The following is a 24,353-nucleotide window of genomic DNA, read 5'->3' as shown; positions in this document are numbered from 1 at the left end:
AAGCATTTTCATAGGAGACACACGTCATAGATCACATCTGCTTTCTTCTAGTGAGAAGGAGAGAGCTGCTCCTGCTAGTTTGGAGAGTTTAAGAGAATCTGGGTGCTCATTTCTCAAATGCATAACTCCAAATGTCTCCATTCCATGTCTTGGGGTCTTAATCATTCTGTATCTGGGACCTAACTTTAGCATAGGAGATCTTCCACAGCTATATATTCAACCTCCTCTGTAGGTCTCTCACTCTTGTGGTTAAATTTTGAGAATAACTTTTAGCATGACCTAATTATGGTTCCAGGAGAGAAGGTAGCTTTCAGAGCTGACAGAAGCCTTCTAATTTTCATGGCATCCTCTGTTAATAGCTGAGCTTGTCATTTTCTTTAAGATTTCCAAGAAACTTCAAAGCTAGCCCAAACCACAGTCCTTATAATTATCATTTCCTCTGTGCTGCTGCTAGAGGCACTTCGGTCGTGTCCAACTCTGCAGCCCCATGAACTGTAGGCCACCAGGCTCCTCTGTCCTTGGGATTCTCCAGGCAAGAGTACTAGAGTGAGTTTCCATTCCCTTCTCCAGGAGATTTTCCCAACCCAGGGATCAAACCCATATCATTTAGTTCTCCTGCATTGGCAGGTGGGTTCTTTACCACTAGAGCCACCTGGGGAGCCCATTGCCTCTATAACTTAGAGTTAATCCCTATATCAGTGCTGTCCCTCCAGCTGGAGAGAGTCTTCGTGACATGATGTTGTCAGACTGGAGTAATCCAGTTACAGAATCCCACTGAGGGTCTCTTCCTAGGTCCCCCTCTAGGACTAGTTGTCTTAGTTTTGTCCCTTGAGAGCAGAACCTGAGACAGACAGGTGAGGAAACCACAAGATAAGTGTGTATTACTAAAACTGCTGCTGTGACCAGGGAGAGCCCAGTTTCTCCAGGACTTCCTGCTACCTGAGCAGGGTACAGAACATCTCCAGAGGCTGGAGCACAGGGTTACTCCTGGGGGGTTTAACCATCCTGTAATTCCAGTCTCACTTGAACAAAGACAAATGGGAGCAGAAAATAGAAAGTCACATGGCCCATTGAGGCTTCAAGTGGCATTCTCTCTGCAAGGTGAGGCTGAGCCCGCATAGAACTGTCCACTGCAGCTAAGACTTAAACCAGAAGTGTGCTGAGGTTTAGTGACCAAGTGATGATTGATGTCATCATCGTTGTCATTGTTATCCTCCTCATCATCATTACTTGTGGCTAAACCAGCTGTAGAACAAGGGCAGAGTTTTATATATATATATAAATCTGGGAGAAAATCTATCTATCTATCTATCTATATATAAATCATCTGCCTCCAGGAGCCAATGCCTGATGTTCTGAGGTGGAGCTGATGTGATAAGAATAGAAGTAAAGTGCACGATAAGCATAATGTGTTTGAATAATACCTAAACCACCCCCCACCCCTGTTCCAGGGAAAAATTGTCATACACAAAGCCAACCCCAGTACCAAAAAGGTTGTGGACCATGTTATAAGTAATATAGCAAGATATCTACAGAATATATAGGAGGAAAGGAAAAATGAATCTCACATTTGAGAATAAAGAGGTCTATATAGAGGAGATGGTATTTCCATGGGATCTTAAAAGACAAGTAGGATTTCATCAGCTGAAGTCAAGGCAAAACATCCAGGAGAGGAAACTATAATGAACAAAGACCTTATGCACCCATGGTGAACAGTGATGGAGTGCAGGATGAGTATAGTTATGGGGCTGCAGTGATGGCATGTTCTTATGGGGTTGTCGGGATGGGGTGCAATGAGGCATCTCTCTGGGATGGCAGGATTTGGGTTTAACATGAATGTGAAGTGGGTTTGAAGAAAGATTGAAAGAAGGAAACTAAAGATCCAGCTCTGGGCCCATGTGGGATAACAGGGGCATTGCCTGCTGACCTGATTCCATCCCCAGACCATCCTCCCTTTGTTTTGTCAACCTGCGGGCCACTCTCCACTTTGAGGCCACAGAGTTGCTCTGATGCCTTCAGGGTTCCTTCAGTCTCCCCTTATGAGAATCGGAAAGTGTGCTTTTGATATCCACTACCATCTATCAGCAGGGGTAGTTGAGCGCATGCTTTACGCCACGCCTCAGACTGGGGTCCTCTCTCATTTTTGGTTTCTCCCTCAGGGGTTATAGCAGAGCAATCTGGAGAACAGAGAGAGCCCATTGAAGGCCTGTGTCTCTCTGGGGCCATCCAGGCCACTGATCTGTGCTACTGATGGGGACATCAAGGTCCTAGGAGGTGATGTCAAGTGATTAGTCAGCTTCCGAGATGATTACGTGATTTTTCACAGATCAAGAACTGCAGAAGTCAGCCATCCTTCCTGAATCTTACTTCTGTTCCTCATTTCTTCATCCTTCCTGAATCTTACTTCTGTTCCTCATTTCTTACTCCATCCTCTCTAAATGGCAAAGCCTGCAGCTTGGAGGCAGGAAATCTGGGCTCAAGTCCCAGCTATGCTGCTTTTCAGCCTTGTGATATTTGACAATTCATCCTACCTTGCAAAACTTCAGCTTCCTCATCTACAGAATGGCAATCATCGCATTAAATTAGAGAATAGCTGCAGAGCATTCTGCCTGGGATCTGACACCTACAAGGCATTCCATACATGAAAACTAGTACCATTGTTTCTTGACATATATTAGTCTCCCAGAGTGGAGTTGCTGAGCATTAGGGTACAGGCGATCTAGATGGAACAGGAAATAGAAGATACATGGTTAGGAAGCCATATCCTCCACAGTTCTCTTTCAATAATGGTTTTGCAGAAAAGATAGACTCAGTTTGCATGTTTCATATATACATACATATAAGATATACATACATATATAAAATAAAATATATGTTTACATATATTATTAATAATATATATATATGTGTATATTGTTGTTGTTTAGTCACTAAGTCATATCCTCCTCTTTGCCACCCTATGAACTACAGCCTGCCAGGCTTCTCTGTCCATGGAATTTCCCAGGCAAGAATACTGGAATGGGTTGTCATTTCCTTCTCTAGGGGATCTTCCCAACCCAGGGATCAAACCCCTGTCTCTTGCATTGCAGGTGGATTCCTTACTGCTGAGCCACCATATATATCTTGTTAATTTTTCTTTATAACAAAGAGAGAACACCCTTGTCCCTCTGGTTAATGGGAGAAAATTACATTGTGTTTAAACTGGTAAACTCAGTCCTATTCAATACTTTAAAGTCTCTTTAAGTAACATAAACTTTCCTCATGGAGAAGGAAATGGCAACCCACTCCAGTGTTCTTGCCTGGAAGGTCCCATGGACAGAAGAGGCTGGCGGGCTACAGTCCATGGGGTCACAAAGAGTAGGACATGACTTCACAACTGAGCACATACACATATTGCTAACACAACATTATAAATCTACTGTACTTCAATTAAAAAAATAAATAAGCTTTAAAAAGTAGCTTTTTCAAATAAATGCGTGGCCTCTCAGATTGGCTTCCTAGCTTCCCTCCTCCTCTACAAGGTGCAAGCTGGCTGTGTGAATTGGGGAAACTTATATGAGTAGAAGGGCAGAAGGAGCCTGGAGCCATTTGTAAACATCTTCTTCTTGTGATCTCCATAGCAATTTCCCTCTGCACCAGGTTTCTGGGAGGTTGATGATTTTTAACATGGTGAGCTTGTGATCTGTCCTCTTGTCTTGATCAAAACCAGTGGTCCTCCCCTGCTAACTCAGCCCTCACTTTAGCTCTGACCAGCACTCAGCACTGTTCTCCTCCCAGGTCAAGTTGTGGTTGCACTTTGTTTTCAAGTCTAGAAAGCACCTCTGTGGGCTTCTTGCCCTCTTCCCCCTCCAGCCCCTGGCCAGGTTCTCAATCACCTCTGTGTTCCCTTCAAGATTTTATCTGGGGTCCTTCCAAGGAACAGCAGATCCGAGGGAAGTGGGAGCATCACCTGTGATTTGTCTGTCCTCTTTTATTTTGTTGTGGCCGCTGCAGGCTGGTTCAGTGGTGTGGACACACCGGCGGCAGCCTCCTCCTCCTGGAGAGCCAAGCTTGCTTTGGAACTCTCCCACCTCTCATACCTCCCACTTTGGGACTCAAAGCAACTTGTGTCAACGCCTGCCTTCCCTGCCTCTGTTTCCTTCTCCTTCCCAAGGTCCACAGTGTAGGAGGGACCAAGACTCTCCTCTTGGTCCTATTTTGAGATGCTCTACATCACACCCTTTGGCTTCACATGATGGTTGTCAGGAGAAGGGGGAATGATTTTACAGTATGGAAATGCAGGACACACTGGTTTACTCTTTCTAAAATACTATCCCTATTGTGTTAGATATTAATGATTTCTTTGATTATTAACAGTTTTGAAGGTCAATTTAAAGAAAAATATCAAGTGAATTGATAGTAAAGTTAGTAGTGGGAATGATACAAATTGTAAAGTTAGGAGGTCAATGGTTGAGTTGGGGAAACACCAGGATACATGGAAAAAGCTGTGATGAATACATGGGTAGAGAAGACCTCCTCAAGGAGTAAGGCAGTCATGTACACAACTCATTAGCAAGCAGGGGGTGTGGAAAAAGCAGAGCATTTAGTTGTTGAGGAGAACCTAGGAAAGCTTCTTAAAAGATGTGGCCATTGAACTGGACTTTAAAGGATAAGAAGCTAGAGAAGAAAGACTTCCAAAATATGTGTGCGGAGATGTGACAATAGCAACGGTACAAGTGAAGACACTTTTAAAACTGTTGAATGAGTACTGGTATAAGGTATTAATATTATTTCTAATTGGATGGAGGGACAGAATTGTAGGGCAACAAGACTCTTTCTGGAGGCAGTGAGGGAGGGCCAGAGCAGGGAGATAGTCTAAGAAGGCTCAAGATTATAGACAAAATGGTCATTTCAGATGCTGGGTGGGAAGGCCAGGGGAGATGCCATTCTGAATTGGCAAAGTTTGTGCTTCAGAGTCAATCACTTATCCGATCAGCAGCCTTCTTCCTCTCCTTGGAAACTCCTCTGCCTTTCCACCCTGCTCTGGGTTCTTCTGGCATCACAGGCAGGAATGGAAACCTCATTCATACTGGGGTCTCTAGAATTTGTAATCCTTAAATGTCTTCTCAATTCTCATAACATGGGAGACTGAGGCCTGGAGAAAAAGGTTTAGATTCTGATCTAGCAAACACTGCTGACCACCTACTATACAGTCTGGGCATAAGCTAAATGCTTTGATGTCTAAAATGCTATAGTTCTTTTGAACCTATTACAACAAACAAAACATGAATTAAGATATTTGCAGGGACTTCCCTGGTGGTCCAGTAATTAGGAATTCATCTTGCAATGCAGGGGACAGAGGTTCAATCCCTGGTCAGGGAACTAAGATCCTATATGCCACAGAGCAACTAAGCCGGTGCACAGCAACTGCTGAGCCCACGCACTCTGGAGCCCGTTTGCCACGGCTAGAGAGTCCATGTGCCATCACAAAAGATCCTGCATGATGCAACAAAGAGTCCATGTGCTGCAACTAAGGCCCGACACAACCAAGTAAAAACTTTTTAAAAGGTGTTTGTATGCCTCATGTTAAACCAAAATAAGTAAACCATGCAGACAAGCTGGAAATGTTTTCGATATTCTGGCCCCACCCCCCATTCACCTCCCAGGATTTATGGTCACCTGAAGGTGGGCAATTTGGACCTTAAGACTCCTGAAATAAGCAGTCCCTCTCTTCTTTACCCCCGGTCCCCAGTGGTTCTCATCATGCATAGGGATTACTGTCCATAGGTGTTCACCAGATTTCAAAGACAATTTGAGGGATTTTTCAAGGTTTATTTGAACCATGTGGGGTTTTTGCTGAATTAAGAATCAAACCCTCACAAAAAACTCCACTGAAGTCCCTTTTCCACAACCCTTAGTGTTGTCAATGGCATAGCAGATATGCAGTTGCAGCTGGGAAGGAAGATATTATTTACTGGAGGACTTCATATCCACAAAAGTTTATGGATCACCAATGAGCAAAGTACATCAGGCAGCCCCTTGCTCTGACCTTGAGGATGACCTTACCTGCTAGTGCAGAGTTCTGTATCTGACTCATAACTCCCCTGTCTCTTATAGGAGGTGACTGACTGTTCTAGAAAACTTTCCTTGCTTCTCAAACCCACTATTGCTGTTGTTAAATTCCTTCCCTGCATCTCCAGGGGGTGGGTCAGAAAAACGCACTTTTCAACAAGTGCCCCTGATAATTCTGACCCACTGGCCCAGCCCCAAATATTTGGGAAGCTCTATCCTGAGTCTTTAACCCTACGTGAGGTATGGAGCCTATGAGGGGCAGGATGGTGATGATCCTGGGTTCTGAGATGGATCATCGATGACCCACCAGTACTGCAACAAGAATCCAGAATGCTGTCCCAACAGAATGGTCCCAACAAAATGGCTTATAATAATTTCGATCCCTAGGTTTGTCTCTTTATATTTACTGTGGGGAGCCTGGAACTAGATTAGGATTGCAGAGTCTTCATCCACAACACAACTCAAGCCAGTAGAAATGCTGTTGGGCTCACATGGTGATTTTTTTTTTAATTGAGGCCACAGTTAAGAATTGAGAAGTATCATAGACTTCTAGTTTGGCCAACCTACATCATCATGAACTAAAAGTTTACTGGAGTGAAGTAGTCATTGCCCCTTTAAACAGAGCGTGTGCTGTCTGGTTTTCCACAGTCCCTACCATTCCCTATTGCCTCTCCTGGCCAGCTTCATTCACTGCTTGTTTGCTGCCTTCCTAGCCTCTGTAGGCATCTGAGTTGAGATTTACCCAAAAGTCCCCAAATGTACTTTCTGCCTCTACCATCCTGTGAATCCAAAGCCTATCAAACTATCTCTAAATGCCCCCCGCCCCCACACACACCCAATCCTGCACTCAAGAGTTAATCATCAGCTTCTTATGTAAATCAGAACAGGAAAGTCTTGTTTGGCCAATTCCTCTGAAAATCTTAGCTATTATTCTTCACCTAGGCTGTGTCCTGTGTCTGCCTGCTCAACACTTGTCTCCTATCTTCTTGTCCCTGACTGAAGATCCTTGAGGCCAGCTGTGGCCATGGATGTCCAGAGAGTCAGGCGGGCCGGCCAGATGAGTGGGGAGTGGGTGCACCCAGGCCAGACCCTTATCTGGGCTGTTTGGGTCCTTGCAGCTGCCATCAAGGGTGAGAAGCCCAGTGGGAGAGGAGGGCTCTCAGAAGATGGGATAGGGGATTTCCCTGCCTTGGAGGATTTTTTACTGGTGGAAAATGGAAAATGGAGGGTTGTGTAGAACCTCAGGGCACCTGACCCATGTCCTGGTGTTGCTGAGAGCCCCAGGCCAGAGTCTCCTTCTCAGGTGTGTGTAGAGCACAGAAGATCCTGTCCTGTCTTTGGGTTGCTTGAATCTTAGGAGGTTTGGAAGGGCATGGAACGGAGCCTGTGTTTCTATAACACCTACTGCTGAGGCAGGACTGTCGCTGTTGAAATGACTTTAGAACAGGTAATGCCAAGAAATCTGGCCCTCCTAAGTAAATAGCTGGGCAACTAACTTCTCAAGGTTCCGTATTTGATGTGGATACCGAGATGCTTGCACAGTCTCTGTACGTGTTATCCTTGTACCCCTGGAGGTAAATGAACTGATTTCAGGTAGCGTAAGATAATTTTTTAGTTTTGTTGCTCTATATGTATTTTCTTGTGTACTCAAAAGCATATACCTAAGTCATCAAAGCCACAGTTCCATAGATGGCATTGTTTAGAATTCCCCTAAGTAAAATTTTAGAAGTCTATCTCAATTTAATTTTAAGAAAAGAAGAAAGCCAGTAGTCACACAGGTGATACACAGACATACCAGCAGTTATGCCGGTGGGTATAAAAATAACTGAAATGTGGGCCAGATTTTATTGAGTCCTAGGGTAATGAATCCGCCTGCAATGCTGGAAATCCAGGTTCGATCCCTGGGTCGGGAAGATCCCCTGGAGAAGGGCATGGCAACCCACTCCAGCATTCTCGCCTGGAGAATTCCATGGACAGAGGAGTCTGGAGGGCTACACAGTCCACGGGGTCACAAAGAGATGGACACAATTGAATGACTAACACACACAGGCTCTACAAAGGCTAGTGTGTATCTCTTCCACGTAAAGAAAACTTGTGTGCAGCAGCAGGGAGATAGGTTCCCAACTTACATCTTGGAAAGTTTTGTGGCTTGGTGCTATGCTCCTAGGAGACATTCAGTGAGTGCTCTGGTGAAGATGACCTCGGGGAATGTCAAAGGAGCAGTGGACATGGATTCATTGAGAAGGAATCCAGATACTTGCACAGTCTCTGGGCTGAGAAAGAGCGCCCCACCTTGGGAAACTCTGAGTTTGGCTTATTCCCAGCCTCTTCCTCGCGCCCCTAATTCCTCCCTATGTGTTTCCTCAGGGCCAGCCACCGCCGATGCACCAACCAGGCACACCAACCTGGGATGGGTCCGGGGGACGCAAGCTTCTGTTCTGGGAAACGACATGCTCGTGAATGTGTTCCTTGGGGTCCCTTATGCCGCACCCCCTGTAGGGCCCCTGCGATTTGCAAACCCGGAGCCTTTACTTCCCTGGAATGGTTTCCTAAATGCCACGTCCTACCCTAAATTGTAAGAACTGGCTTGGCCCCAGGGGTGGCCTGTACCTGTGAGTAGGGGCAGAATGTGGAGGGGGAGTAAAGATCATGCAGCCCAATGGAAAATGGGGTGCATTTGTGAGGAGGATGCGGAGGGTCAGGTGTGATTGAGGCTTCTGTGATAGCATGGCTCCCCACCTTGTTTAACATGGTTCCCCACCTGTTTAAACAAGCAGAGTCCCTGGGCTCTCTTCTGAACTCCCTGGATCCCCAGAGCTGGGCCTGGGAAACTGGCTTGTAAAGAAGCTCTCAAGCAATATTGAGGACCAGTCAGGCTAGGGAACCACTGTGATGGGCTGACTGAGTCTTTGGGTTAAAAGAGGTTATTGATGTGTCTCCAAGTGACCTCTACCCCAGGCTTAGTCTCCACCATCAGACTGGGTCAGGTCTTTAGGGTGAGAACCATCCCAGAGGAATTTTAACTCTAGCGATTCACATGGTGCCCAATGCAGGGCCTGGCCCATAGTGGGGAATCCATAATTACCTGTGGGATGGATACATGAATGTGTCTCTGTGACCCAGAGCAGCTGGGAGGGCTGATTATCCCAGACACTGCAAATTTTACAGCTTAGATGAACAAGCAATTCCCAGGTAAATTGTGGAGGTGTCTTGTGCACTGGGTGGGAGGTGAGGCTTGGAAGTGCCAAGAATCTTTTTTTTTAGGTATAAGTTTATTTATTTATTTACTTTCGGCTGTGCTGGGCCTTCGTCGCTGCTCAGGCTCTCGTTCTGGTGAGCAGGGGCTGCTTTCTAGCCCATTGCACAGGTTTCTCATCACGGTGACTTGTTGTAAAGAGCAGGCTCTAGGGGTGCAGGCTCTAGGCATGCAGGCTTCAGTAGTTGCAGCGCACGAGGTCAGTAGTTGCGGCTCATGGGCCTAGCTGCCCCTCAGCATGTGGAGTCTTCCCAGACCAGGGATCCAGCCTGTGTCCCCTGCACTGGCAGGTAGATTCTTGAACACTGGACCACGAGCGAAGTCCACCAAGAATCTTTCAGCTCTCAGATTCTGTGAAGCCCTCAGACTGGGCCATGCTGGTTCTTGGTACTGGAGTCCCAGCCAGAGGGAGGACCCTGGTGCCAGAAAACTAAGCCGCAGAAGAAATCCCTATGTTGTCCGGGCACCGAGGACAATAAGTTGAACTTTGTGTGTTCATTCATCCATTCAAGTAATATCCACTGAGAATCAACTCAGAAACTGGCTCTCCATTAGGCCCTGGGATCATGACAGTGAGTTAGACACAGCTTCCCTCAAGGAATCTGCAGACTGGCTGTGGTAGTGAAGACATAAACAATAAGGACAGTTAAAATATGGGGTGACAAGGCAAGCATTAGGGAGTCAGAGCAGGTCAGCGAGGGAGTCTTGAGGGGAGGCCAGATATGGCTTTGTTAAAAGCAATGAGCCCCAATTTCTGATACACAACATACAAAGGAAGAAAAAAGCATTTGAAGCAATGATTTTCTGCTGCCTAATCTGTACACTATTCTATTTTAGAAAAACAATGAACATTAATTGAGTACTTACTAGACATATTCACATATATAATCTCACTTAATCCTACTATGCCTTGGGATAGGGACTCTAAGTTACCATGGTGACTCACACAGAACCCTAGGCTTTTAGCTGCTCACTGGGAGAGATTCTAGGAAAGAACACAAAATATATATGTGTTTCCAAAGACCCCCTAGGTGGCTCAGTGGTAAAGAATCCACCTGCCAATGCAGGAGACACAGGTTCAATCCCTGGGTTGGGAAGCTCCCCTGGAGAAGGAAATAGCAAGTCACTTGAGTATTCTTGCCTGGGAAACCCCATGGACAGAGGAGCCAGGCGGGCTACAGTCCATGGAGTCGCAAAACAGTCTGACACGACTTAGCGACTAAACAATTCCAAAGAGCTATGGTCTAGCTGAAGAAATCGCAGGAGGCTTCTTGGAGAAGGTGACACTTTGACAGAGTCTGAAAGAAAGGGAAGAATGTGAACAAGCAGATCTGGGGAGAAAGTAGTCAGGGCAGAGGGACTAGCTTAAGCAAAGGCCTGATTGCAGGAATCTTCCTGCTAGCCTACCTCTGTTGTTTCCGGTAGAAAGGCCTGGGAATGTCCTTTTGTTCCTCTAGAGGCAGAAAAGGGAGCCGCAAGAGCACAACCCTTGATATACATCCCTGTGACCTACTGTCTACAGCTTGGAGAATTATTGAGCCAGCTTGAGTCTTTATGTGTATGTCTGGATCATGGTGATGGTGGTAGGCATGAGTGGGTCCTGGGGGTAGGCATGAGTGGGTCCTGGGGTTTCATGGTATAATTATTCTGCACAGTGTGCTTTCTTACCCAGAAACCAGATCAAAGAGAATTATAGCTTGTTTGGGCTTCCCAGGTGGCACCAGTGGTAAAGAATCTGCCTGCCAATGCAGGAGACCCAGAAGATATGGGTTTGATCCCTGGGTTCAGGAAGATCCCCTGGAGGAGGGCATGGCAACCCACTCCAGTATTCTTGCCTTGAGAATCTCATGGACAGAATCCCATGTAAGCCTGGTGGGTTATAATCCATAGGGTCGCAAAGAGTTGGACACAACTGAAGTGACTTTAACATGCACAGCTTGTATAGGCCACCATGGGGACTGGGATGTTTTTAAATTTTGTACCAGAGCACTGAATCCCCATTCTGCTCAGGCATAGGAGATCACTAGGCCTCCCTGCTGTCACAAAAGCTGGCCCCTCCCAGGCAGGTCTGCTGATAGCAACTCTGGGGGTTTCTCCTTCCCTTTTCCAAGGTGCTTCCAGAAGTCAGAGTGGCTGTTCACAGATCAACACATTCTCAAGGTGCGTTACCCCAAATTCAGAGTATCGGAAGACTGCCTGTACCTTAACATCTACGCACCGGCTCATGCAGAAACCGGCTCCAGGCTCCCGGTAAGGCTCACAGCTCCTGCTGCGCTGGGGAGTACAATTACAGGTTCTGGGCCTGGGACCTGGGTGGAGTGGCTGGATATCTGGAATCGAATCTAGGCTCCCTTGGGTAAAAGGGAAATGTACTCACTTGACATGTCAATAGCTTTCTTAAAAATCATTCTACTGACAGATTTGCTTTGTCTTCTTTTGTGATTACTTCTTTATGGTTAGTAATTTGACCTCTGATTGTTTATTTTGTTTTGGTTTTCGCCTCTGTTGGGTATTAAATAGTCTGCAAACAGAAAAGACTCTGCTTTGAAGGACTCTGATTTTTTTGGTTTGGGAAATCCTATCTTTTAAAAAATATTTATGTATTCGTTTCTTTTTGGCCACGCTGTGTCTTTGTTGCAGCCAGGGTTTTTCTCTAGTTGCTGTGAGCTGGGGCTTGTCTTATTGCAGAACATGGGCTCTAGGGGGCTTGGGCTTCAGTAGCTATGGCTCCCGGGCTCTAGAGCGAGAGCTCAGTAGTTGTGGCACACGAGCTTAGTCACTCTGAGGCATGTGGAATCTTCCCAGACCAGGGATTTAACCAGTGTCCCCTGCATTGGCAGGCAGATTCTTATCCACTGGCCCACCCAGGAAGTCTGGGGGACATCCTGTTTTAAAGAAGATAGTTGCCTTTTGCAAATTTTTTATTTTCAGATGAAGACAGGTTATAATAGGAAATGTTTCACTTAAGAATAAGAAAGATCTTTGTACAAGAGAGTGTACTATACATCTAATTTTGAACCACACCCTCTATCACCCTCTGTCTCCCCCTTGCCACTGCAACAGAGACTTGCTCTACTGTATCATAACAGCAGCACCTATTGAGGGCTGACTGTGTGCCAGGTACAGTTCATTCTCTCATCTCAGCCCCCACAATAAGCCAGTGGGGCAGGATTATTGGGCCTATTCTACAGATGAGGAAGCGGAGAATCAGGGAGGGCATAAGCCACTTGGTCCACGTTATACACACAGTAAGTGGCAGATCTGGGTGTCAAGCCAATGCTTTGTCCAGTTCTCCTTTACCTCCATGGCTTTCTTCTCTTTCCTACCCCATGAGTTATAGTCAATAGCATGACTTTTAAAAGAGAAGAGAAGGGATTGTTTAAAAATTAGTATATACCTGGTAATATTCATTAAGTATGGGCTTCTCAGGTGGTGCTAGTGGTAAAGAACCTGCCTGCCAATGCAGGAGAGACTCAGGTTCGATCCCTGGGTCGGGAAGATCCCTTGGAGAAGGTAATGGTGACCCACTCCAGTATTCCTGCCTGGAGAATCTCATGGACAGGGCAGCCTGGCGGGCTATAGTCCATGGGGTGGCAAAGAGTTGGACACGACTGAAGTGACTTCACACACATACATTAAGTATATACATGGTGATAATACCATTTGAATGTTTGATGTTTCCTGGTCCCAGTTTTTCTAGTTGATAAAGTAAAACTTCCACACTTTTCTCTTTTTCCCTCCTCTCTTCTCTTCTCTCTGTAAGTGGATATAAACTCTAGATTAAAACAGTTTAAGTGGCTCTTGGTCTCATATATCGCTTATAGCTATTTCCATTTTTCTGTGGGTCACAAGTTTCATGACATTCAGTTAACACTTTTTGAGCTCTTGAAATATGCCAATGTTGTTCCATGAACTTCAGATGAAGAATTTTTTTTAAACGTCATGCTAACCTCATAAATGAGACACTTTCATTCTGCACATCTTACCGATGAGAAAGACGAACCTCAGAGAGGTTCAGAAGCCTGCTCAAAGTCACACAACTAGTCAAGGGCAGAGATGGGAATCAAACCCAGGCACTCACATGCCAGAATCCACATACTTAACCCTGGGCCTTCTTCAAAAGACAAACCTCTGAGGCTGTTTGGGAAGGAGAGTGAAACATTCCTATTTCCCTAAAGAAAGAATGTCCCAGCATGCATGGGGAGGGGCTGTGGGTGCCTGTTGGACTGGCTGGAGGGTTCCTTTCCCCTTCCTCAGGTCATGGTGTGGCTCCCCGGCGGCGCCTTCGAGACTGGCTCAGCGTCCATCTTCGATGGGTCCGCCCTGGCTTCCTATGAGAACGTGCTGGTTGTGACCATCCAGTACAGACTAGGAATATTTGGCTTCTTCAAGTGAGTCTCCCCAAGGGATTGACACCCCTGACTCCCAAGGGGCAGCTGGGCACAGCCACAGGGAACTTCGTGCTCGGCAACCTAAAGAGAAATGAGCCTTCAGTGGCTCTGAACTAATTTGGCCCAAACTAGTTAGGTCGTTTTAGCAGCTGTAACAGATAAGCCCCAAGCTTTAGTGGCTTCAAATTATAAAAATTTCCTTCTCACTCAACTGAAATCCAACCAAGTATTTCTGACTGACAGGCATTCTTCTCCACGGTCAGTCAGGGACCCAGGCTCCTTCCATCTCTCCTCTGGGGCCCCACCCAACTCCTCTGCACTTGGCCAGCAGATGGAGAGCAAGCAGGAGAGTCATACCAGGGTGGTCTTCCCAGGTCAGCCTGGAGGGGACGATTATTGCTCTGTTTACATACAATTGGCAGAACTCAGTCATAATAGCCACACTCAACTGCAAGGGAAATGTGTTCCTGGCAGATGAGGAAACCGGGAGTGTGAGCAGTTCCAAGTGTCTGCCATCGGGCCCCACATCAAGGCTCCTCCATTGCTCACCTAGGAATAATCACTCCACTGATGACTTCCCTCCCCCACCAAGTAATATCAAGCATGTTTCAGTGCTCATATGAGCCCAACACCATGCTGGGTACTTGCTATGCATTCGTTATAGCTCACCCCAGACTAATTCTGTGAGAAACACACTGTTGTTATTCTCATTTTACACTTGAAAAATGGAAGCACAGAGAGGTGAAAGAACTTCCCAGAGGTCACAGAACAGAACTAGGTCTCTTGGCCGCTTCCTTGACCCTACTTAGAACGTGGCAGAACTCAAGCCCTGGCCAGGAGGCAGTGTAAGCCAAAGGTCAGAAAGTATGGGGAAGGCAGCAAGGAGTCCAGCATGTATCCTGCCCTTGAGAGGCTGCCAGTGTCAGGGGGAAAATAACACAGGGACACAAATCTCCAGGCTCCCAGGCAGGACATCAGTCACTGGTGGTTCTGAAGGTAAGAGGCGCTGGAGCTGCATGTAGAAACAGAGGCGGGAGCTGCAGGAAATCAGCCAGTCTTCTGAGAGAGGTGGGATTGGAACCAACTGCACCTTAAAGACGGGGTTGGACTTAGGCATGAGGGGTTGGGAGAGAGCCCGAGCAAAGACTAGGAAGTTGGAAGGAAACGTAGCCACATGTGGGGCTGGAACAGTATTTGCAAACTGGGCTTTGGGGCATGTAGCACAGGGAGGTGACTGAGAGGCTGCAGTGGAGGCAGAAAGGACTGAGATCAGACTAATGTCCTGACCAGAGTGATTACATGTTTAGCGGGTCTGTACACTGGGATTCTGCCTAATATTCTCTCAACAGAAAGGTTTCCAAAAGTTGTTTATAACATCTGGGTTCTAATAGACAGGTAACTGAGGATATAACAGGAAGTGGGTGTGAAAAGGTAGGGCCAGGCCTGATTGGGAAAGACCCTGAATGCCAGGCTCTGCATGGTGACTGGTTTTTAGTGGATAAAGAAGGAGGGATCCAGGAGTGCCCTGCAGAGCAGTATAGTGGAAGGTCACTCAGAGCAGGGTGCAGGCTGGCCCAGGGGTGCCTGGGCTTCAGATGGGACATCTGGTTGGGGTGCTGCTATACAGCCTAGATGCAGGCCATGGGGTGAAGCAGGCTGGTGGCTGAATAGCTAGAGGGATTGCTAGCATGGATATGGCACTTACTGTGTGCTTGCACCATCAGTCTTCACAACAGTCATGTGAAGCAGGTACCGTTAATCAACCCCATTCAGACATAAGAACATTGATGCAAAGCACATTAAGTGACTTGCTCATGGTCACGCAGATCATAAGTGACCAGATTATGAATCAGGATAAACAAAGGGAGGAATGGGAACCAACGTGGGAGCCATGATGGAATGGAGGTGAAATAAGCAGAGTGTGGCTCCTGACCAGATGCAGGGATTGTGGGAGAGAGAAGGTGGAGTTGGGGCCAGCCTAGGCATCAGGGACAGACAGAGAGAACCAAGTGGAAGAGCGGGTGTGGGGGACTAGAAGATGGAGGAGGAGCAGACTGTGATCCCAAGGTTACTCTCATACGTGGTGGGCAGCATGCATGAACTACCCAGCAGCACGGGGACACAGTTAGGAGAATGGACCCAGATCTGCAATTTTCTAGCTCCTGGACAAGGAACTTCACCTCTCATGCCTCTGCTTCCTGTCTGTGAGATGGAAACAATGAATCCCTCAGTATCCTTAGAACATGCTTGCGGATACCCCTGATGGGGGTGGGCATGACATGAGTGAGTTCTGGCTGCCAAGAAATGCAGCCACTGCCCAAACCACTTCCCAGCAGAGGTAGGGGAACATGGGGTGATGGAATCAGTCCCTCAATATTCCACCCTGAAACCCCCATCCAGTGCCTTCCTCTGACTGCACACAGTGGGGAACCTGGGTGGGGTAGTTCATGAAAGTCAGCCTTTTGAAAACAAGGTGGAGAAGGGCAGAGAGGACCCAGAAGGATGAAGGAGAAAGACCAGCACCACCTACCTCACAGAGTGGGAGGTTAAAGGAACTTCAGCTCTAAAGCCCTGGGGACAGCATTGTACACGTCGCTGCAACAGCTGCTGTTATTATCATTATTTTTCCTTTTTTTTTTTTTAATCATTATTTTTCATTCAGTCATTCACTTTGAACCGCTGTGCCCAGGGAGGTCTTGCTTCCTGGTGCAGACCAACTTTCAGGAGCAGGACTCTTCTGGAATCCATGGATTCAGGGGAGCCTGCGAATACCCTGAAATTTCACGTACCAGATTGTCCATACATTTTTCTGGGGGTATAGAGTTTTCATCAGATTCTCAAAGAAACCCAAATCCCAACAGAAGGTGAGAATTAAGCCTGGTTCTCCCAGCGACCCCAGGCCTCTGACTCCCCTCTTTTCTCCAGCTGGAGTGGCGGTGCCCTGACACAGCCCACAGCCTCCTCATCTGACCCCCGGGGATGTGGGAAGCAGACAGCGGCCAGATGAGCGTTCTCACTCTGCCTCTCGTCCACAGCACAGGGGACAAGCATGCGCTGGGGAACTGGGCCTTCATGGACCAGGTGGCTGCCCTGATGTGGGTCCAGGAAAACATTGAGTTCTTCGGTGGGGACCCAGGCTGTGTGACCATCTTCGGCGAGTCAGCAGGAGCGATAAGTGTTTCCAGCCTTGTGAGTTTCTTCTCTTTGGGACCTGAAGGAACCTCGGTGGGGGAGGTGACAAAAATGAAGACAATGAGTCATGCACATCTAATTGCTGCTTTCATGTTGAACAAATGCTCATAAACACATTGTCTCCCTCGAACCTCACAAATACATGGTGAGTGAGGGGCTTAGTCTCATTTCAAGGGCAAGAAGTGAAGGAGCCAGCACTCCCATGCCAGAAGGCTTGACCTCCAAGTTCATGAGGAACCTGGGCCACTGAGAGGTTAGAAGACTTGCCCAAACCTTTGCAGCTAATCCTTGAAATTCCCAAACCAGGACTTTTTTTCCCTCTGAGTTTAGAATACTTAAGGAGGCTTCCTAGGAAGTTTTCTTTATTTCTTTTATTATTTTTAATTTTTTAATTGCTTTAAAATGTCTATTGTTTCTGCCACACAACAACACGAATCAGCCCTGCGTATACATGTGTCCCTCCCTCTTTAGCCCCCCTACCACCTCCCTCCTGCCACCTCTCTAGGTTGTCACAGGGTGCCAGGCGGGGCTCCCTGTGTCATACAGCTGCTTCCCACTGGCTATCTGCTTTACACATGGTAATATATACACGCCAAGGCTATTTCTCAGTTCGTCCCACCCCCACCCTCCCCCACTGTGTCCACAAGTCTGTTCTCCACATCTGCATCTCTATGCACGTTTTCTCTAAAGAAAGGCTGGGTGTTATGTGTGATGGGTGGGAAGCTCCCTGAATAACGTTTCCTGGGTCTCCTGTGTTCTCTCTCCAGATTCTGTCCCCCATGACTGAAGGCTTATTCCACAGAGCCATCATGGAGAGTGGGGTGGCCATCATCCCTTACCTGAAGGCCCCTGATCACGAGAGGAATGATGATGTAGGTATACTGTTAACTCTTCTCCAGCTTCCTCTCTTTGGTCAAGAGACAATGGGGTCAGGTGTCCAGAGACCATCTGCTTGGCTGTCCGTACTGACCATGACCAAAGGATCTGATGTTGGCCCGAGGTGACCCTTCTGACTTCATGGAAGGTTCAATAGGACATGGGCCCAGGTGCACAGTGCACTACTGCCGGTGTGCTTGCCTGTGTGTGGCGGGGTGGGAGGGGCAGTGTAAGCAAATGTGTGATAGTCTTACATCTTATCCATTAGTCTTTGCTGGTGATATATGACTCAGTTTTGTATGTTATGTATCGCTTATCTGCTTTCTCTACTCCACCTAGAGTGCTATGTTAAGAAAGATTCTGAGGTTGTTTCCAGTTCAGTGTGAAATAGCACAGTGACTGATAAATGCTGTCTGGCATGAGACTGTGAGGGGGAAGTGAAGCATGTGCCCCACATATTTGTCATCTATCATCTTGTCTTAGCACTCTACCAGATAAGAGGACCTGGAGGTCAAGGTCTCTCTGTATCTTTCATGTCCCAGCAGAGTATCTGGTGTGTATTAGGAGATTCTAAATGTTTGCTGAATGACTGAGCCTATTCACTCAATGAATACTAATTAAGCTGGACTATGGAGCCATCTTCTGGGTACCATTCACAATAGTGGTGCACTTTTTTAAACACCTCGTAGAAAATGACAACCAAGAGTGGGAACATAGAGCTCTAATATGATTTTAAAAAATACTCTCAATACACAGAGAATATTGATTTTGGTAGAATGATATATCAAGCTACTTTTAGTTTGTGTGTTTGCCACACACATATTGAGTGCTCATTGTTTTCCCTGCTCTATTTTAAGACCAATGAGTGTTTAAGTGGAGAAGGCACATACTAACTTAAGACTGTGTGTGTAAGCAGATGCGTGATAGTTCTCACATCTTATCCATTACTCTTCACTGGTATATTCTTTTGCTGATATATAACTCAGTCCTCTGTATTATGTATGGTTTATTTACTTAATCTACTTTGGCCACCTGATGCGAAGAGCCAACTCATTGGAAAATACCCTGATGCTGGGAAAGACTGAGGGCAGGAGAAGGGGGGTGACAGAAGATAAGATGGTTGGATGGCATCAATCCTTTTTATGATTTTTAACCTGGAATCCATGGAAAGTAGAAGAGGTGCTTCTAGAACCCCTGCAGTTCTATGCAGACTGCATGTGTGTGCATCTTTCAGGGAGAGGGTCTGTAGCTTCCATTGGATACTCAGAGCATCCATGACTCCCAGAAGAGTAAGGACCACTACTTTCAAGGGCCAAGTCCAGGGAGAGAGCAGGAAGGTGTTTGGCAAAGGCTAACTAGGGCAGAAAGGTGAGGACACTTAGAGCCACAGGAGATTAGAAGAGGAAGGACTCACGGGGTCTATAGTCTAAAAGGACATCCTGGAAAAGATGGGGCTGGGGCCTCCAGGAATAAATGGAATTGGTGTAGAGACAGAAAAAGGATGTTCAGGATGTGTTCAGATGTTCCAGGTTGGGGTGGCGGTGGGGCTTGAGCAGGGCTAACAGGCTGAGACAGATCCAGCTCAGGTGATTACTAAAGATGGTGAGGAGGGTCAGGCAAGAGAGAAACGATGATGCAGTGCCAACCTGTCCTCAACGTGTGCATTCCATAATGGGCCTGTGGTGGGAGAGGCCACATGCTGGTCTTCATATACAAAGCAGCAGCCTAGGGCTGGATTGAGGACGTTTTTCAACTCTCATTTTCCTGGAGGCTTTCAGTTCTGTGCACTGACCTGTTCCTTCTCTGAAAATAGTTGCAGACAATTGCAAGTATTTGTGACTGCAGCGCGTCAAACTCCGTGGCTCTGCTGCAGTGCCTGCGGGCAAAGTCCTCCAAGGAGCTGCTGAGCATCAACCAGGTGAAGAGGGAGGGGAATTTGGGGACAAGGTTGTCCTTTGAATGGAATCGTAAACAAATCCTACCTCTCTCTTATTTATTTTGATTCAGAACTTGGACAGATAGGGGTTGGGGATTCCTAGTAATGACTATTAAAAAAGCAATGTGGAATATAGAACTCTTATAGTTTATCTTAAGGATATTGAGAAGCCAGGGTGCTGCTTAACTTGCAGAAGACACAACAAAACACAAAGATTGCAATTATCTCTACATCAGTGAAGGGATCTCACAGGGAACAGGGTCCACATTTACTCCACAGGCCGCCAGGAGCTAAAGTCAAGATCAAGAGCTGGAAGTTGGGGAGTCATAACTAAGCACTTTCTAAAAACTCTGTTATCTGAAAAGGGATCAGCTCCTTTAGAACACAGTGAGATACCCACCTCTGTAGGTATGCAAGCAGGGTCTAAATGACTGCAGATGAATTTCAATCACCAAGTAATTCACTGGACTGGATAATCTTTTATGCCTAATCTTCCAATCTTGAGACCCTCTGATAGTCCTTGAGAGACAATGAAGTCCTTACTGTCCGATTCCAACATTTGTTAAGCAATTATTTGGCATGGATTAAGAAATCTGCTACAAGTTGTACTAGGATCCAGGAAATAGATAAGTTCTTGACCCAATGTAGTGTGAAAGTTCTTTTTGTGGGCTCTCTTGTACACCTACTCCCAAAACAGAGACCTAAAAAAAAAAAAAAAAAAAAACCTCATGAATAGAATCAGATGTTGCTTCCTAAGACCCAAGAACCATCCATCCAGACCCAAGTCTCAGTGCTGAGGAAGATGCCTTGGGAAGACCCGCACACCAACCCACACTACCCTGGCCATCCCCTCACCTCAGCTCTCTGCCCATTGCATTTGGACAGTGGTTCCACGCTTGAACATGCATCAGACTCACCTAGAGGGCTGGTTGCTGAGCTGCACACCCCAGAGTTTTGTATTTGGCAGGCCTGGGATAAGGCATGAGAATTCGTTTGTGTTTTTTTAAGATTTATTTTTATTTATTTGTTTATTTTTGGCTGTGCTGGGTCTTCATTGCTGTGCAGGGTTTCTCTAGTTGCAGAGAGCAGGGGCTACTCTTGGTGGCAGTGTGGGCTTCTCATCGCGGTGGCTTCTCTTGCTGTGGAGCATGGGCTCCAGGCACTTGGGCTTCAGTAGTTGTGGTACACTGGGCTTAGTTCCTCTGAGGCACGTGGGATCTTCCTGGACTGGGGATCGAACCTGTGTTCCCTGCATTGGCTGGCCGGTTCTTTACCACTAGACCACCAGGGAAGCCCGAGAATTTGCATTGCTGACAAGTTCCCAGGCAATGCTGCTGGTCCTGAAGCCACTTTCTGAGAATCATTGTGCTGGGGTGTTATATATCTTAGGGAGTTACTACTTTTTTATCCACCTTTAGAAGACCAGAAAATTCAGGCCCGAAAAAGTTGGGCCCCTTTTCCCAAGTGAGTGGCAGAGTTGGCCAGGCAGCACTGATGCCTCGGGATGGGCCAAGAGTGATTGACTTTTCTTTTCTTAATGCCTTTTGCTATAGTGGATTGGCTCAGTTGGGCTAGAGTCTGGGGACAGCAGATTTTGTGAAATGAAACAGCTGCCGATTTTTCTCTTCTTCCTTGTTTCAGAAAACCAAGTCTTTCACTCGAGTGGTTGATGGCCTTTTCTTTCCTAATGAGCCGCTAGACCTGTTGGCTCAAAAATCATTTCATCTTGTTCCTTCCATCATCGGAGTCAATAATCACGAGTGTGGCTTCCTGCTACCCATGGTAAGAATTCCTCTGTGCCTCCTCCCACTCCTTCAACAGTCAGGCAGCTGTCTGCTTCACACTGGGCATGCACATGGATCTCACCAGCATTATGAGGGCTGGAGCCCATCACCCCAAGTACACAGCAGTCACTTTTTCTCTCTGAAGGAGGATTGGGGTCAGCTGTAGCAAGTGTTCACTCTGTTCTTCCTATAGGGTTAAAGGAACAACTGTACAAAAAAGTGATAGATCCAAGTGAACTTTGTTCAAAATATTACAAATGATTGTTTCAAATAAGCACTGTTTCTCCCTCAAAGGTGAAATTCATACAGGTTTAGAAAACTGCAGACCTTTACACTTTCATGTCCAGCCTTGGTTTTGGCATTTCATTTCCAAGAATGCCAGTGCAAGTTGCAAAATTATTGAATTGTTTCATTCATCCAACAAATATGAACCAAGGGTTTACTCTGTGCCCTGCACTCATTTAAAAAAAAAAAAAAACAGCATTCAGCAATGAGCAAGTCACATTGTTCCTGCTTTTTGCCAGCTTACATTCTCAAGGGAAGAGACAGATGATATGCAGGATTGAATGGATGGTTTCAAAGAGTCTAAGGGCTATGAAGGGCATAGACTGAGAAGAGGAGGCTTCTTTAGGGAGCCTCCTAAGTCTCCCTTTAGGGAAAAGGGGTCAGGAAAGACTTCTCTGAAGAAGGACAATTTGAGCAGAGATCTGAATGCTTAATAGGAGCCATGATTTGTTTGACCCTGTAGTTTGAGTCTCCCCATTTGAAATAAGCTTTTCATCTGTCCTTAGAGGGCTTCCCAGGTGACGCTAGTGGTAAAGAACCCACCTGCCAATGCAGGAGACATAAGAGGTGCAAGTTTGATCCATGGGTCAGAAAGGTTCCCTGGAGGAGGAAATGGCAACCCACTCCAGTATTCTTGCCTGGAGAATCCCATGGGCAGAGGAGCCTGTCAGGCTACAGTCTACAAGGTTGCAAAGATTCAGACACAACTACAGCAACTTAGCATACATGCGTGCTGTCCTCAGAAGAGAGTGCTCAATTCTTAATATTTCCTAGTTCATTTCTACAGATCAACCTCCACCTTTCAAGTAGGGGCAATGACATACAGTGTATGAAAGGCAGGCTATGAAACACAGTGGTTTGTCAAGTTACAAGGCTAGCTGGTGGTCCTCTGGAACCAAAACCCTGTGTTCACTGGGCTGTTAAAGACATGTTCTGGCGATTATTAATTTGACATACAGAGCAGTGTTTCAGGGTAGGTGGGGTGGGGATATTTTTTCCCTCATTGCAATTGAAGCAACTGAGTCACAGACTGTGGCTTAAGTTAGTTCTTTTAATGCTTTGTGGATCTGTACTAGAGAAAGGAAGAAGGGTGCTACTGATAACAGCCACATCACTACAGTCACTGTGACTGAGTGTCTTTCATAAGCCAAGTGTTTGGTGACTGTACAATAATGCAAACGGGCATTATTATCCCCATTTAGCAGCTAAAGAAACTGAGACTCAGAGAGGCTCATGTGACTTTCCTAAATCTCCGAGCTCGAGAGGAGACAGCAGTGTATAAATTTCATATATTTAGGTTCTGCCTGTAAATCTGAGTTCTCTGTTTACCGGCTGTGTGACCTTTGAGGAGCTCCCTAACCTCTCTGAACCTCTGTCCCCTCATCTATGAAATACAGCTAAAGTTACTTCCTGCCTCACAGGTACACATCAAATAGCCTGGCATATGGTCTAAGTGCTAGGCATATGTTAGATATTGGAATTATTCAAGTGGGAGGACAGGACTTGGTGCCCAGGTCTGTATAGCCCAAAAGCCTGCGTGAGTGCTGTCCTTCTGTGGTTGTCTGAGACCATAGACAGTCTCCAAAAACCAATCCTAGCTCCTGAACATAGAGAGGGTTCTTAGCAGTTAAAATGTACTTGTGGATTATTTGAATGACTCCAGGGGTTCTCTCAGATTCCACAAGACAGATTTGTTTAAATATCTGTCATGATTCATTACCCCAAGATTTTCAGCAGAAAATGTACCAGAGAAATTCATTTGACATGTGAATACTATTTCTATTCCTTCACGTTTTTAAGCTGTGATTTTGGCCAGGGAAGGGTCCGTTTTAAAAATAACTTCTTGTAGCTCTTACTCTATACCAAGCAGCCTCTGTCTGCAGCCTCACCCGCTGCCTGCCCCTACCAACTTCTGGCTTCTCAGAGAGCCCAATGACAAAGGACTTTAGAAAGAGAGCAATAAATAAACCCCTTCAACTTGCTGCTGAAGCCAAGTAGTGGTCTGTATTAATTTCCTAGGGCTGCCATAATGAAATACCGCAGAGGTGGCTTAAACCACAGAAATGTATTTTCTCAATGTCCTAAGGCTAGAAGTTCGAGACCAAAGTGCCAGCAGGTTTGGTTTCCTCTGAGGCCTCCTCTTTGGTTTGCCGGTGGCCACCTTCTTGCTGTGGCCTCACAAAGTCTTTCCTCCATGTGCACACCCCTGGAGTCTCTGCACGTCCAAATTTCCTCTTCTTATAAGGACACTGATCAGACTGGATTAGGGCCTACCCTAATGTTAGTTTAACAACCTCTTTAAAGACCCTCCTCTCCATACACAGTCACATTCTGAGGTCCTAGGAGTTCCACATAGGATTTTGGTAGAGGACGCGCTCAACTCATAACGTGGTGGCCACTTAGCTCCCTCAAGACCTCGGGTATGTCAGGGGACAGTTGCCTGAGAAATTCAAACGTGAGAAAAAGAATCATCATTGCTCAACCAACCCACTCAGGCTGCTCCTTACACATGGACCCCTTGGGGCTGAAAGGGTTCCTGCTCTGGCCAGCCTCCCCTCTGAAAGGTGGGTGCCTGGGCCCTT

The 24,353-nt window shown here is 46.5% G+C and overlaps 1 protein-coding gene across 12 annotated transcripts in view; it reads left to right on the top strand.

The window, feature by feature from the left end:
- Nucleotides 1-24,353, top strand: part of CES5A (carboxylesterase 5A) — a 279,814-nt gene that overhangs the window by 238,421 nt on the left and 17,040 nt on the right. For all 12 annotated transcript variants that reach the window (XR_011482212.1, XM_070451282.1, XM_070451279.1 and 9 more), the window contains 6 exons: nt 11,419-11,557; nt 13,565-13,698; nt 16,734-16,887; nt 17,658-17,762; nt 19,580-19,684; nt 21,344-21,484. Coding sequence is in view for 11 of the 12 variants with exons in the window: in XM_070451282.1 (XP_070307383.1) it covers nt 11,419-11,557; nt 13,565-13,698; nt 16,734-16,887; nt 17,658-17,762; nt 19,580-19,684; nt 21,344-21,484 (778 nt within the window). In the remaining variant the exon portion in view is untranslated. The remainder of the gene's footprint in view (nt 1-11,418; nt 11,558-13,564; nt 13,699-16,733; nt 16,888-17,657; nt 17,763-19,579; nt 19,685-21,343; nt 21,485-24,353) is intronic.

The sequence above is a fragment of the Odocoileus virginianus genome, chromosome 20 (assembly GCF_023699985.2).
Source record: "Odocoileus virginianus isolate 20LAN1187 ecotype Illinois chromosome 20, Ovbor_1.2, whole genome shotgun sequence".
NCBI classification, from domain to species: Eukaryota; Metazoa; Chordata; class Mammalia; order Artiodactyla; family Cervidae; genus Odocoileus; species Odocoileus virginianus.
This window is presented reverse-complemented; position numbering and strand designations above follow the sequence as displayed.